Raw genomic sequence first — 16,265 nt, 5'->3', positions numbered from 1 at the left:
CTTGTTTTGCTATGTTACTGTGTCATGTCCTGGGTGTGTCTCTGAGTTACTATGTACTGATGCCATTCCAAAATAATTTCAAAGGTGCCCTACAAGGGTAACATAGAGTGCCTTCAGAAAGTATTCACACCCCTTGACTTTTTCCACATTTTGTTGTGTTACAGCCTGAATTTAAAATATATTACATAGAGATTTTGTGTCACTGGCTTACACACAATACCCCATAATGTCAAAGTGGAAATGTGAAAAGCTGAAATGTCTTGAGTCAATAAGTATTCAACCCCATTGTTATGGCAAGCCTAAATAAGTTCAGGAGTAAAAATGTACCAAACAAATCACATAATAAGTTACATGGACTCACTTTGTGTCCAATTATTGTGTTTAACATGATTTTTAAATGACTGCCTCATCTCTGTACCCCACACATACAATTATCTGTAAGGTTCCTCAGTCGAGCAGTGAATTTCAAACACAGATTCAACCACAAAGACCAGGGAGGTTTATCAATGCCTCGCAAAGGGCAGGAACTGGGTAAGAAAAATGAAAAAGCAGACATTGAATATCCCTTTGGGCATGGTAAACCAGTACAGAGTCAATGTGCGGGGCCACCGGTTAGTCGAGGTAATTGAGGTAATATGTACATCTAGGTAGAGTTATTAAAGTGACTACGCATAGATAATAACAGAGAGTAGCAGCAGCGTAAAGGGGGGGGGGGGCAATGCAATTAGTCTGGGTAGCCATTTGATTAGATGTTCAGGAGTCTTATGGCTTGTGGCTTGTGGGTAGAAGCTGTTTAGAAGCCTTTTGGACCTAGACTTGGCGCTCCGGTACTGCTTGCTGTGCGGTAGCAGAGAGAACAGTCTATGACTAGGGTGGCTGGAGTCTTTGACAATTTTTAGGACCTTCCTCAGACACCGCCTGGTATAGAGGTCCTGGATGGCAGGAAGCTTGGCCCCATGCCAAATCTTTTCAGTCTCCTGAGGGGGAATAGGTTTTGTCGTGCCCTCTTGACAACTGTCTTGTTGTGCTTGGACCATGTTAGTTTGTTGGTGATGTGGACGCCAAAGAACTTGAAGCTCTCAACCTGCTCCACTACAGCCCCGTCGATGAGAATGAGGGCGTGCTCGGTCCTTGAGTATACCAAATATTAGGAACAACCTCACCTGGTTGTCTGGGTCTTAACACTAGGCCCTCCATGGAATAAGTTTGACAGCCCTGGTCTTGCCCATTCACCCTCAGAATGGCACACATACGCAATCCATGTTTCAGTTGTCTCAAGGCTTAAAAATCCTTCTTTAACCTGTCTCCTCCCCTTCATCTACACTGATTGATGTGGATTTAACAAGTGACATCAGTAAGGGATCATAGCTTCCACCTGGATTCACCTGGTCAGTCTGTGTCATGGAAAGAGCAGGTGTTCCTAATGTTTTGTACACTAAGTGTAAGTGTGATGTTGGCTGTAGTAGAGACAACAGATAAGTCAGACATACCCTTACTAGGTCCATCTGTTCGCTATTCTCCATGAAGGTCCAGACCTTGGGCCTCACCTCCTCCCACATGCCCCCCAGCTCTCTGAGGACCCCCAGCTCCTGGAACGTTCTGTTCACCTGCGGAAGAGGGTGAGAGTGGGACAGTTAGTGTTCTGCTTAAGACAAGCTAAAGTAAAACTACTACTTAACGCCGAAATGAACTCTGGATGAAGTGCAACAATATGCTGTAACTAAGCTGTATAATATTACTGATACCCACCTCGTGGATGATCTTCTGTGTGGCGGGAGTGACAGGGGTATATAGGATCTTGCCCATGAGCAGAGGCTTCAGGGCCTGCCAGATCATCCTGGATACGGGGCTGGACTCCATGTTCCTCATCATTGCATTGCAGTATGGAGCTGCAGGGGTCACAGAAGGAACAATGACGTCCAGTCTAGACCAGGATGTCACAACAATCCTCGAAACAGTTTTGGCAATCAGGGAATAGATAACCACGAAGAAGAAGTTGCTTACTGGATGCGTTGTCGTAGGCAGAGATAGGTTCCTCTCCGTCGGTTGTGTTGTGGTTGCCGAACAGGGCCTTGTAGTTGCTGTCCTCGTACCAGTTGAGGGACTTGATCTTTAGTCCGCCGCCCTCGGGGTGGCCGCAGACGATGCGCGACACGGCCTGGTACATGTGGCTGGGGGAGGACGTGGCGTTCTCAGTGAGGAAGATGATCTCGTTACGCAGGTCGCTCCAACTCTTCATGCTGGCCAGCTAATTTGGACACAAGGGGTTGTGATGTTAGCAAATGGGGTCAGGGGGTCATCTTGTAGGATGCAGGTGGGACTGTGACCTGGACTTGGAGCAGTTCATTGTGATTCGAGACCAGCTTGTTGACATGGATACATATTGTTATGAGGCAACTTGTCAATGTGATGGAATTACTTCCTGTATGTGAACAGATTGATACTTTAGGCTTCGCCTTCTACCTATGACCTCAATACAGCCGTGCAAAAACCATCATAAATCACACCCCCTTGTCTATTAATGCGTTATTGATCTATTATGCTATTGGCTACCTTGGTTCTTAGTTCGGCTTACCAGAGCATTTTACAACAACTTGATTTTGCTGCCTTGCATTTCTGGTCACAATTTGATTTTGATACCGGATTATAAAAAGGGAGAGACTCTGAGCAGACTAGGAGCATTGAAAACACAACAACAGATCTCACAAGAAGCCTGAAAAGCTTGTGTGCTAACTGTCCTAATTCCCCGTAATGCTCAACACCTTGTAACAACATTAACACAATACAGTACTAACAAATGTACACTCTTATGTCTGCACAGAAACGCTAGAATCTTTTGTGGCAGATTTGCCATTCTACGTTTGCCCTCTTCTCTCTCACTCTCTTTCTATCCTTATTTTGCTCTCTCTCTCAACGCTTGTATCCTCACCCAGCATTAGGAAACAAGGAAAGTCAGGATTAAGAGAACCAGATAAGTGCTTGAGGGGAAAAGATGACTCTCGGTCATTCATCACTGAGGCAGAGGAGGAGAGAGGTGTTACCGACTGGCGACTCTCCCAGAGTCTAGTTGACAATGTGGTTACATACATGCCAGTCAGGCCCTTCTGTCTCCTCCCCTTCCCTCCTCTCTGTACAGATGGACCTGACTCAGCCCGGCCACATCAGCAAGAAGGCAGTCACATGCTTCCAATTTAGCCCCGGCAACGCACCGGGAATGGAGAGTGTGTGTGTGTGTGTGTGTGTGTGTGTCTGTGTGTGTGTGTGTGTGTGTGTGTGTGTGTGTGTGTGTGTGTACGTGAGAGATGCGGGGGAAACAGCTGTACACACTGAACTCTCACACAAACAGTCATAACCATATGACAGCAGCTCTGGACCCCTCTAGAGGTGTCTGCGGGGGGTTGGTTAAGGTAGGAGGGGCCATACCCCAACATAACCCCAGGGTAATGCACCAAACCAGGACAAGTCATATTTAGTGGCTCAGCGTTTCTTGACATCTTCAGATACATTGTTGGGCTTAGCAGGGAACAAAGCACAACAACGTTTGTGTCTACAGAATGCTGGGGTTGTTTAGAAACTCTTAAATGTAATTGCCCTAAAGACTGTAAACCATACTTTAGTTTAGTTAAGAGCCTTCATAAACACTACATAAACATTCATACATAGCTTATGACATGGGTATGCAGCTGCAACATACAGATGTAAGGTCTTCATTTGATCACTCTTTTGTTGCTGAGAATTTTCATGCACAGCAGGAAATGCTAACTTGTACTGTATTTGAGTTTTAAAAAGGCGTATATAGTTTGTAATTTACACTTAGAAATGTCTGACTTGATTTGCCCTCACGAAAAATGTATCAGCCCCTACTAAAATGTCCATTCATTATAATCCACCTAATAATTCACATTTCCTGTAGCTGCAGGATTATGTTCCTGCTGTAGCAAACTGGCTCAGAATAAGATCCTACATCTGTATTAGTTTGCAAACATAAGAATCAAGGTATACTTATAGGGGTTGTTCTTATTGATTTGATTGATTGATTTAATTAAATGTTATTATTGTAAGTAAAGGGTAATTCCACAATAACAGAATGATGCTGCGACTGAACATTTCACAAAAAACTATATACTTTAAGAACAGCGCAGGTGCTAGGTTTGGTAACAGAATGGCGGTTTGTGCTGTTTGTGCCGTCATTCTCTTACCAAACTTTGCATCTGCACTGTTCTTCAAGCAAATGTTTTTTTGTGAAATTTTCGGTGGAAATTATTAAAAGTCGTCATTGTGCATAGAATTGTATGGTTCGTTTAACTATGCAATCATTGCTTTTGTTTGGCGTACATTTTAAAGCGACACAAATCTGAGTCTTAGCATCACTCTGTTACTGTGGAATTGCCCCAAAGTATTCAACAGAGCACTGATTGGTTGAGAAAACACAGCCAACATACTTGGGTAAGGTCGAGCGAGTCTTAAAACCTCCTGGTGGTTGTCATAGGGGCATGCATTCACCTCGTAGTGTAAATCAGTCAACTTGAGTACATTTTCCTTTGGGTAAATGCTGACCAGCCCGCTAACTTGTTTAGAAAGCCTTTCCTCTTTGTTCAGCTGTTCCCAGTCATCTATCTCCCAAGGAAAAAATGAGCTTTTCTATCTGGACTCAGAGACACTGGATACCTATACAGTTACTGCCAAGTCACTTACAAGGGCCTTTTTCTACCACTGTGGAGGAGAGTAGAACTGACAAAGCAAGAAAATAGCAAGAATAGAGAAATTCTCCTGTTCAAACTGAAACATATAAATGTGTCTGACTATCATCACATTAGAACATTGGTAAACAGTTGTCCTTGACATTTAGCTGTGGCTCAAACGTCTAGGGGACAATTCCAAACAAATCCAACAAATTGGGTCAGAAGGTTATCAGGCAACAAACAGGAGGGAGTTGAAGGGGGCAGAAAAACACTACATAAAGTTTTAGTCCAGCCTCTACTTCCTTATGCTGTGGGACTTCAAAGAAGACCAGATGCAAGAAGTACAGTCAGGGGAAATGAGGTCGGGGAGGGGGGCTCTTGGCGGCCATCTTGTAATGATGGGATAAAGAAACTCCATTGATGTTTTCATCCTATACATCTAAGGTTCTGTCTGTGGCCCTGCCAAGAGTAACCTGCTTCGCTGCTGATGCAAGGTAGGGGAGCTCATTATGGTTGACATAAAACAAAAAATGGACAAAATACCAGGAAATGCACTTGGCTACGAGGGGGCTTATTCTGTGGGTCTCCGTCTGGTGACACATCGAACAACTGATAATGCTTCTAAATGACGAGGTTAACCTCAATAACCGTAATGACCAAATGTAAGACCATAACCATTTTCAATGCATGAGAGAGCCTGCTAGGAAATGAGGCAGCAGTAGCAGAAACCTTTCTAGCTGTCAGAAATGTGTTTAGTGTAATGATGAGAGTGATGCCCACCTCAATGGCCAGGGACCCCAGGCTCTCCAGAAGGTTGTCTGTAGCCTCAGCCACTTGCTGGACAGCTTCAGGGTCAGCCCTCACATCTTTCTGTAGGGGGGAAGGAGCGAAGAAGTGTCAATTCACACGCACATACAGTCGAAAAGACGGACAGCGACAGTCTGTCGGTTACAAAACACCCCCACACCACAGCTTCCTAACACATATTTTCACAGGAAGACCCTTTCAATAAGGGTTATACAGTATGCAGTCATTTTCCCATACAAACTATTAGCTTGCGTTGTGTGCTATTGAATCTCCCCGCAACACTGAATGGACATCGGAAAAAGAAACTTCACAGCAATGTTTTGAACTGCTCTTGGAAACCCTGTGAACCGTTTTTGATTTAATAGCACCCTGCATGTCTTGTCGTCTTGTTTACCATGTCTTGTTCCCTAAAGGCTACAAAAACAGTAACCATAAGAAGGACACAAACACACTGTTTGTTATCATATGAATAGGGAAACTGACCGCTGTGGCATGTCAAAATGGGGACAGGGATCACATAATAACACGTTGCCCTAGACTCTTCCATGTTTATCATTGTGGGCAGTCATACTGTATCTGAATGACAAGGTGATACAATCCTAAGCACTTTTATATATAACAAAGCACACTTCTCTGACTGATTTCCTGGAACCTTGTTCACAAGCTGTCAACATTACACAAGATACACTTGATCATGCAATTTCTGACCGTTGGAATTCAATGAATGGTCTACTCTCTGGGCAAAATTACCATATTGCAAGGATGTTAATGATATATTTCCCTTGCACTGGTGCGAAGGTGTCGAATTAAAATGTACCTTTGTAAACTATGACTCAGAGAGAAGTGATACTCATGAATGACTAACGTTTAAAGATTGTGGCCAAATCCTCTATTTGACGGCAGTTCGTTTTCAAACGTATCTCCAGAGTTGGGTCGACAGGGACAAGCAACAACATGCCTCCGCCTACGCTTACCCCCTTCTTTCTGAGCCTCTGCTTTTCCCCGGGCCCCTACGCTTTGTTTGGTTCTCGGCACTGTGCACGTCAGTGAATTAGGTCACCTGGCTCTGGTCTTCAGTGGAGAAAAACAACCATGGGACGGGGGCTTTGTGGTGGGACAGTATTTTGGGTCTCTGTTGTGATGAGAATTGATCCTCGCCACTATATCAACTAGCTACGAGGGAGGGGTAAGTTCCCCTTTCCAAAGTCCCTAAAGGTGTCAGCATGCTTCAGTTTGGCTGGCGCCCTTAAAATATATTTCATGCATTTTTTAAATTTTTTTTTGCAATCCCCTCCCTCTCAGAGAACGTTTCTGATTTGCTGATAAATACAGTTCAACTCATTTGGGCCGTCCCCGCCTTGCTGGGTGGCCTCCGTTGGTTTCACAGCTCCTCTAGAAGCAGCAGATTTTTAGAAGGGGCCATAAAACAACTAGAGTTCTGATCAATAGGGTCTGCCCAAAGCCACGTTAAATAACCCCAGACAAATGTCAACGTAACCCATGGCTATACGACCCTGTGGCCAGGTGACAACAGAGCTCTAAATTAAAAAATGTTTATTGGTAGCATTGGAGCACAACATAAAATTTAGGAGCACCAGAAAAGCTTTTTTTTTTCATTGATTGAGATCAAGTCTATATTGGGCCCATATGAATTCTAGCTACTTTTTAAGCACATGCTGAGCACTTGAAACTATTAACTCTGGAAATACGTTGTTGAAAAGGCAAACATTTTGAAACAAATACCTGTCACTGAAATGACAAAGTAATTTGTGGAATATTATATTTCTACCTTTTGTAAAAGCACTGTTTTCCTATTGAGAAGCACTACGTTGAAAAACTGTAGCATTGTCTCTTCAAGAACATCAAAAGATCAGTCATTCATTCCTTTATTGCAGTGGTCACAAATTTGTTCTGGGTCAAAATGCAAGTCGAGATCTACTGCTCAGATTTGTTTTTAACATGACTTAGAAAACATAATCCTATGCAACATTAACCTATTAAAAACAGGTTTCTGCAGTAGGCTATAGGCTATAGTAGGCTATAGTAGATTATAGGCCCAATACATTATCATCGCATATTGGCTATGCTTGAATTGCCCTGCCAATGTTATTGTTCTCAGACCATTTAAAAATGAAGGTATGATCACACCGGTAATAGATCAGTTGTTGTATTACTTGTGACTGAGGCACAGCTGAGTGATCAAACATTGAAATAATGATTTTTATTTTATTGGACTAATGGGGCCTGCATCTAATGGTCAGTTTCAGTTTCCCTCAGCTCTGCTGAGACTGACCGTGACCACAAAGGGGACACGGTCTTCCAGCTGATGGCGAAACTCGATTCTCACCACATTATTTCTGCCTCATCCACAAATTCATGTTGTTAATCTTATGACCAGAGAAAGTGAAATACTCCTTGATATTCAAATAGATACAAGCCGCTAATACTAATAATATAGGCCTTTTGAAACACTTTGATATTCATTGCAGCTACAGTGTTGGCTGAAGCACATTTTATGGCTTCTTCGTGTAATTATACAACAGGTGGGTCTACTCCTGAATGCTGATTTGTTAAAACCGCATCCCAGCCGGTGTCTATTCCACATAAAACATGTAAACAGCTTTGCTGTATTTGTTAACAGTCTCTCTCGTCATGGTTTTAAAGTTTTGAAATATCACAGTATTAACTTTGCTGTGCGCTCGATTGGCCAGCCGTAGGCCTATAGGTGCACTTGATTTGCTCTACGTGTCCGTGGAGTACGGCATTCGACTCGGAGGCAGCGGTACAGAAAAGTCTTTGAGCCCTGGGTGGCAATAACCTAGAAAATATGTGGAAAACCTCTGATGGTAGGAACATCTCTTATGTGGTGTGTAAAGTTCGTAATGGGATCTTCTGACATTTCTATGCTAAAACTGACCATCTGACTGTAGATCAGTGTCTCGTGGCTAACTTCTACCTCAAATCAAATCAAATTGTATTGGTCGCATACACATATTTAGCAGATGTTATTGCGGGTGCAGCAAAGTGCTTGTGTTCCTAGCTCCAACAGTGCAGTAATATCTAACAATACACAACAATCTAAAAAGTAAAAGAATGGAATTATGAAATGGGCCTAGAGCCCATTTGTGTTTACCCGTATTGGTTTGAGGAAGTCCAGGTTGTTGAGGAAGTGGCTTTCTGCTTGGTTGAGCCAGGAGCCTGGGGACCGGCAGAGGATCTCCTGGACCAGACTGGACACCTCGCTGTCTGTGATGGTCACAAAGTCCTCCACACTGGTGCCGTTGCTTTTGCACATGTCCCTCAGGTGGACACCGAAGCCTTTGATCAGCACCTGGAGGGAAGGAGAGAAGGGTCGATGGGTAATGTAGCAATGACTAAAGACAAGCAGAGAATAGTATTTCTCAACCCTCCAAAGTTGCACATTTTTCATTCATCTAAGCAGATGTGCTCGTGCAGGGTTCGAACAAAAATTTGAAACACGTAATCTTGGGGGTACTGAAAGAACAGAATTGAGAAACACACATGGGATAAGGCCGTGTGACTTTGGAGTTGTACACATGTTGTCATCTCGGGGTTGGATACCACGGAGCAATATTAGGACCTGAATTGTTTACATACTGTATCTAGATTCCCATTGCTTCATGTTGCTGCTGGATTGTGTGTGTAATGTGAGGGCATTGTCACTATCAAATTGTTGTAATCCATTTAGCTGAAGAATAAGGCCTTGTTGAGATTATTTCCACATAGGCCTACAGCGGGAAATCATAACAGGAGACCTTGAACCTTTAAAATATCTTTAATGGGTTGAAAAAAGAGAATAGGAAAAACCAGATGGCAGTTTCTAAAACTGTGAAAGAAAACAAATATATATATATATATATATATATATATATATATATATATATATATATATATATATATATTGTTCATGTTTTTGAGGAGTGAACAAAGACAGTGGAAGAGGATGTCTTGTAGTAAAAACTCTCCAGTGGTGAAGGTTACAGTAGCCCTTTGGTGTATTCCCTGCTTCATCACATTCAAACACAGCAGTAGACATTTAGACATCTCTACCCTCTCTCTGTCCTTTCTCTAAAGGGTTATGTCCCTGAAATAAAGGGCCACAGACTTAATTAACTCACATGTGCTCCAACAAATCTAACCCAGAAACACTACTGACCTGTTCTATATCTGCTACTGGGAATGGGAATGTTCAGCAACTACTACACTGCTTCTAATAGTGCCCATGATCGACTGAACTGACCGTAGTGATAGGCCTATGCCTCATAGAACTTTGGGAGGGGGGTGTTTTTTCCCTCTTACCTTTTCCAAGTTCACGTCGGCCTCAATGATCTGGTGCATGGCGTGTTCCGAGAAGGAGGCGTTTCGCAGAAGAAAAGTGGACAGGGTCTCATTGTCGTGGAGGAAATCCTTCAGCTTGAATCCTGTGGGAAATAAACGCAACAACGTGTTCAAACTAGCTCTCTCCTATGCCCTGACATTACTAGGTGTGTGTGTGTGTGTGTGTGTGTGTGTGTGTGTGTGTGTGTGTGTGTGTGTGTGTGTGTGTGTGTGTGTGTGTGTGTGTGTGTGTGTGTGTGTGTGTGTGTGTGTGTGCTTGGATGGAATGATCTATTGTAGTAGGCTTATTTAGCAAGTTTTGGATTTTCCTTCTGCCAAATCATGCTATTTTCCTTAGTTGTGGGTACTGTATTAGCTTTCAACCTCATTCAAACTTTTGTTTTGCCCAATTGTCATGGAGCTGCATGTGATTGGTTGCTAGTTACTCAGGTGACCAACCCTACAAAACGATTGCCGGATTATTTGGATAAGCTTTCTTTTTGTATTTTAAAGTTCAAATTACCGGACAGTAAGTTATACCTCCTCAGACCACACACACACACACACACATCTAAACAAACAACTACGCTGTGGCTCCAGCGGCACAAACAAAAGCGGGTGAATACTTTCCCCCTTCCCCATAAAGGTAGCTTCATGAATCGCTTTTCAGAGGCTGGAGAGGAGTTTCTCTATGCAAATACTGACAACAACATAGGCTAGGACAATTCTGTACATGTCCAAGGCAAAACGGCAAACCCTGAAGTAGAATAGCAATACACACATTTGCTGCCTGGTAACATCTGATTGCTGTTGATAATTTCAATGAGGTGCCTTTAACTTTTAATTCATTTAGCAGACGCTCTTATCCAGAACTACTTAAAATTAGTGCATTCAACTAGGTGAGACAACAACACATCACAATCGTATCAAGTACATTTTCCCTCAACAATGACATCCCTCAACAACATCAACCCCAAACACCTTGCTGTAGCCCATTGCCAGATTACAACCATTTCCATAATTCATTGTGTGTGAAGTGAAATAATCAAGCGTTGACAAAGACCTGTGGAGAATGAGGTGACACATCCACAGAAGGCTGCCGAGAGGAGGACGGCTCATAATAACGTCTGAAACGGAGCGAATGGCGTCAAACACCTGGAAACCATGTGTTTGATGTATTTGATACCATTCAACTTATTCTGCTCCAGCCATTACCACGAGCCCATCCTCCCCAGTTAAGGTGACACCAACCTCATGTGCACACATCACACTTTCAACCACAGTGACGACATTCACACAAAAAAAACGTCTGCAAATCGTCTGCTAACTCAAATCAAAGTTCATTTGTCATGTGGACAGGATACAACAGGTGTAAACAGTACAGTGAAATGCTTATTTGCAAGCTCGTCCTTAACTTTAAAAAATATATATATATTTCACCTTTATTTAACCAGGTAGGCCCAGTTGAGAACAAGTTCTCATTTACAACTGCGACCTGGCCAAGATAAAGCAAAGCAGTGCGGCAAAAACAACAACACAGAGTTACACATAAACAGACATACAGTCAAAAACACAATAGAAAAATCTATGTACAGTGTGTGCAAATGTAGAAGAGTAGGGAGGTAAGGCAATAAATAGGCCATAGAGGCGAAATAATAACAATTTAGCATTAACACTGGAGTGATAGATGTGCAGATGATGATGTGCAAGTAGAGATACTAGGGTGCAAAGACCAAGAGGATAAATAACAATATGGGGATTAGGTAGTTGGGTGTGCCATTTACAGATTGGCTGTGTAAAGGTACAGTGATCGGTAAGCTGCTCTGACAGCTGATGCTTAAAGTTAGAGAGGGAGATATAAGACTCCAGCTTCAGTGATTTTTGCAATTCGTTCCAGTTATTGGCAGCAGAGAACTGGAAGGAAAGGCGGCCAAAGGAAGTGTTGGCTTTGGGGATGACCAGTGAAATATACCTGCTGGAGCGCATGCTACGGGTGTTGCTACGGTGACCAGTGAGCTGAGATAAGACAGGGCTTTACCAAGCAAAGACTTATAGATGACCTGGAGCCAGTGGTTTTGGCGACGAATATGTAGTGAGGGCCAGCCAACGAGAGCATACAGGTCGCAGTGGTGGGTAGTATATGGGGCTTTGGTGACAAAACGGATGGCACTGTGATAGACTACTTTCAGTTTGCTGAGTAGAGTGTTGGAGGCTATTTTGTAAATGACATCTCCGAAGTCAAGGATCGGTAGGATAGTCAGTTTTACGAGGGTATGTTTGGCAGCATGAGTGAAGGAGGCTTTGTTGCGAAATAAGAAGCCAATTTTTGATTTAATTTTGGATTGGAGATGCTTAATGTGAGTCTGGAAGGAGAGTTTACAGTCTAACCAGACACCTAGGTATTTGTAGTTGTCCATATATTCAGAACCGTCTAGAGTAGTCAGAACCGTCTAGAGTAGTGATGCTAGTCGGGCGGGTGCGGGCAGCAATCGGTTGAAGAGCATGCACTTCATTTTACTAGCATTTAAATGCAGTATTCAATATTAAAAGTTAAGAAAAACAGAAAATCCAGAATATAATCTTAAAAAGAGCACAGATTCAATACTAGGTCAGATAAAATAAAAACACACGAGAACACCTGGTGTTTACGAGCAAAATTACATATAAAAGACGGTTCTGAATAAAAGTTGAAAATACGTATTTTCCAGACGTTGAAATAAAAAAGAATTCTAACTTTCTACGGCTGTACATCAATTCAAATCAAATCAAATGTATTTATATAGCCCTTCTTACATCAGCTGATATCTCAAAGTGCTGTAGAGAAACCCAGCCTAAAACCCCAAACATCAAGCAATGCAGGTGTAGAAGCACGGTGGCTAGTAATAACTCTCTAGAAAGACCAAAACCTATGAAGAAACCTAGAGGAACCAGGCTATGAGGGGTGGCCAGTCCTCTTCTGGCTGTGCCGGGTGGAGATTATAACAGTAATCACTTGTATCTAGACTTGTATCTACATGTCAAATAAGAAAGAATTATATCACATTCAAACATTTTTATTCCAATTAAAAGAAAATGGAGCCAATTCAATATTACAGAGTGGAACTGTCACAGTATCCACAGAAGGTGGCGCCCCTCCTCGGTTGGGCGGCGCTCGGCGGTCGTCGTCGCCCGGCGGTCGTCGTCACCGGCCTACTAGCTGCCACCGATCTATGTTTCTGTGTCTTTTGGTTTTGTCTGTCTGATCCGCACCTGTTTCTTGTCTGTCATTAGTTAGGTTATTTATTTCATACATTTTGTTTTTTCTGTGCTGGCCCCCCGTGGGAACATTTAGTGTGTCTTTTTAGTTCAGGATTTCGTGCGGGATTGTTTTATGTCAACTCTGGACAGTTGTGAGTGAGTGCTGCGCTCGTTGTTATATATATTTACCGGGCTGCGCCCCGTGCGTCTTTTGTTTTGGGAACGTGTTTTCCCTAGTTGAATTTATGTGCGCCCTTTACCTTTCGGCTTTTTGTGTTGTTCCCGGATTTTCTATTAAAACCCACTATTACTCCGGACCTCTGTCTCCTGCACCTGACTCTGCCTCTCTACTGATCCTGGTAATCGTGACAGGAACACTTATTTTTGCCATCACACATTAGCCTTTTCAAAAGCTTAAAACTTGCATTGATTATGTTTAAAGTTACAACCAACAGAACTCTTAACACAAAGTTTTACTTGCTTTGACTGTGATATGTGGTTGTTATCTAACCTTAGCTGAATGCATTGACTGTAAGTAGCTCTGGATAAGAGCGTCTGCTAAATTACTAAATGTAAATGTTAAAATGAACACTTGCAAAGCATGCTGGGTATTATTCTAATCAGCTCCACCCCAAACAAGACCAAATTTGGTCGGACTGGACTAAATCTGAACCAATCATAGACGTCTATGTGTAACAGTATAGCTTCCGTCCCTCTCCTCGCCCCAACCTGGGCTTGAACCAGGGACACTGCACACATCAACAACTGACACCCACGAAGCATCGTTACCCATCGCGCCACAAAAGCCACGGCCCTTGCAGAGCAAGGGGAACAACTACTTAAGGTCTCAGAGCGAGTGACGTCACCCGATTGAAACGCTATTAGCGCGCACCACCGCTAACTAACTAGCCATTTCACATCGGTTTCATATGTTTCACAGTACATAGAGCACAGAAGAGTGCAATAGAGTGCTATGCCGTACAGTAAAGTACTTTAGTAGAGTAAAGTACAGTAAAGTACAATATAGAACATTATACTGTACTCTACTATGCTGTGCTCCACTATACTGTAATCTAGTGTACTATACTCAAATTTTCTTTACTATACTTAACTGTTCTATGCTGTCCAAAATTGGATCTGAACCAATCATAGATGTCTATGTTTGGGCCACATCAAAGCCGGTCCGGACCAAATCTGAACCAATCATAGACACCTTTTTTTGGGCCAAATCAAGTCCGGTGTGAACCAGACCAAAACTGAACCAAATATAGACGTCCATGATGGGTTCAGATTTGGTCTGGATGGACATTGAAATCAAGGCCAGGGTGGACGAACCAAATGCCAACGTCTTTTCAACATCTGTGCTCACAGGGTCAGTACCATATCAATGTGTAGGGATACTGCCCCCCCCCTCCTCCTTGGCTCCTTCCCTCAACTCCTGGGCCCTTTCAAAGAACAAACGCTGGAAGTGGGTTCTGATGGCAGTGGGGGGTCGGGGGAACAAAAGGCCAGGAGGTGGCAGATTCCTGAAACATTAACCCCCCTCCCTGGCTAGATGGACGTTTGAAGACAGACGAGGTGAGGGGGTGGGGGTCAAATAAGGGCTCTGAAAATCTGGGGCCTTTTCAAAAGCTGACAGACTTGTTTAACTGTCTAAAACATGCGCACCTGTAAATCATTAGAAACAAATGTCAAAAGGAGTTACAAATTAGCAAAAACAATATGCAACAAACCATGAACATGCTTTAGAATTTTGCGATAGGTCAATTGAATCAATGTTCCTCCACTGGTCACAGTCCACCCCCATCCCCCCATGACACCTTTCAGTTAATCTACTCTGACAAATCCTTCAGTCTATTGTATTGGGACATTCACAGGCTTTAGTGAATTCCTGTTGAATGCCTGTGAAAAGCCTCTCTGGAGGTAAGCCATTGTAGCCAAGGGCTTGGTTTTTACAGGACTGTCTAACAAAACATTGGTGGCCCTAGGTCTAGTTCATGATCCTTACGGCGTCCGCATGCTTCCCAGCCGAAACAGTTCAGAAGAGTTCATGCATATATTATGATGACATTTTGCGATGTTTTCGTTCGTTTTTGGACTTCGGTGAGGATTTTTTCAGCTGCTCGGGCACATGACACTTTTCTAGAGGCAAGCCAGTGTTCGGAGCCAAAGTCTACACCCCTTCTTCGTCTGTGATTGGTCAACAGTAGGGATTCTTAAATAATGTCTTTGTTGTCATTCAACAAGAGATGACTCGTTTTCATGCACATTTTTTCATTGAGAAATACTGCACCAAACATCTTAGTTAGATGTAAAATTGCGGGACTAAGATCTCCTCTGCAAAAATGTCAAAATTAATGACCAATTTCTTTAATTATTTTAGATGAAATTCTGACAATTTTGAGAATTGGTTACAAAATGGACAAACAGTACTATTGCCACTTTTTTCTTGTTTTTCAAGCGAAGGTCTTTTAAAGGAGTATGAGAGCACACTTGTTCAGTTCGCCTAGCCGAGTGAGGCGCCAGCCAAACTGAAGTATGCTGACACCTTTATTGTTAAATGTGAGATCAATCAATCTAGATATTACAACATATCATGTTAAAATCCATCTGTAAAATGTGTGCCCTGCCGAACACCAAAAAGATGATCCTTCCTGAAATATATTGGATCCAAAACTAGAAAATCAAATCACATTTTATTTGTCACATGCTTCGTAAACAACAAGTGTGGACCAACAGTGAAATGCTTACTTACGGGCCCTTCCCAACAATGCAGAGAGAAAGAAAATAGAGAAATAATTGAAAAGTAAAACATGTGCAGGGGTACGAGGTAATTGAGATAGATATGTACATATAAATAGAAATAAAGTGACAGATGGTAAACGGGAAGAGGCGTTGTCGTGCCCTCTTCAAGACTGTGTTGGTGTGTTTGGACCATGATAAATCCTTAGTGATGTGGACACAGAAGAACTTAAAGCTCTCGACCCGCTCCACTCCAGCCCTGTCGATGTGAATGGGGGCATTCTCGGCCCTCCTGTTCCTGTAGTCCACATCTTCCTGACGTTGAGGGAGAGGTTGTTGTCCTGGCAGTGTCTCTGACCTCCCTATAGGCTGCCTCGTCGTCGTCAGTGATCAGGCCTACCACCGCCGTGTTATTGGCAAACATAATGATGGTGTTGGAGTCGTGTGTGGCCACGCAGT

At 42.9% G+C, this 16,265-nt stretch overlaps 1 protein-coding gene across 2 annotated transcripts in view; it reads right to left on the bottom strand.

The window, feature by feature from the left end:
• LOC106611642 (phospholipid-transporting ATPase ABCA1) overlaps positions 1-16,265 on the bottom strand; it is a 47,287-nt gene that overhangs the window by 14,993 nt on the left and 16,029 nt on the right. For both annotated transcript variants that reach the window (XM_014212065.2, XM_014212064.2), the window contains 6 exons: positions 9,810-9,931; positions 8,623-8,820; positions 5,463-5,552; positions 2,005-2,248; positions 1,750-1,889; positions 1,491-1,607 (listed from right to left, as the gene is read on the bottom strand). In XM_014212065.2, coding sequence (XP_014067540.1) covers positions 1,491-1,607; positions 1,750-1,889; positions 2,005-2,248; positions 5,463-5,552; positions 8,623-8,820; positions 9,810-9,931 — 911 coding nt within the window. The remainder of the gene's footprint in view (positions 1-1,490; positions 1,608-1,749; positions 1,890-2,004; positions 2,249-5,462; positions 5,553-8,622; positions 8,821-9,809; positions 9,932-16,265) is intronic.

Source organism: Salmo salar, chromosome ssa09 (assembly GCF_905237065.1).
Source record: "Salmo salar chromosome ssa09, Ssal_v3.1, whole genome shotgun sequence".
NCBI lineage: Eukaryota > Metazoa > Chordata > Actinopteri > Salmoniformes > Salmonidae > Salmo > Salmo salar.
This window is presented reverse-complemented; position numbering and strand designations above follow the sequence as displayed.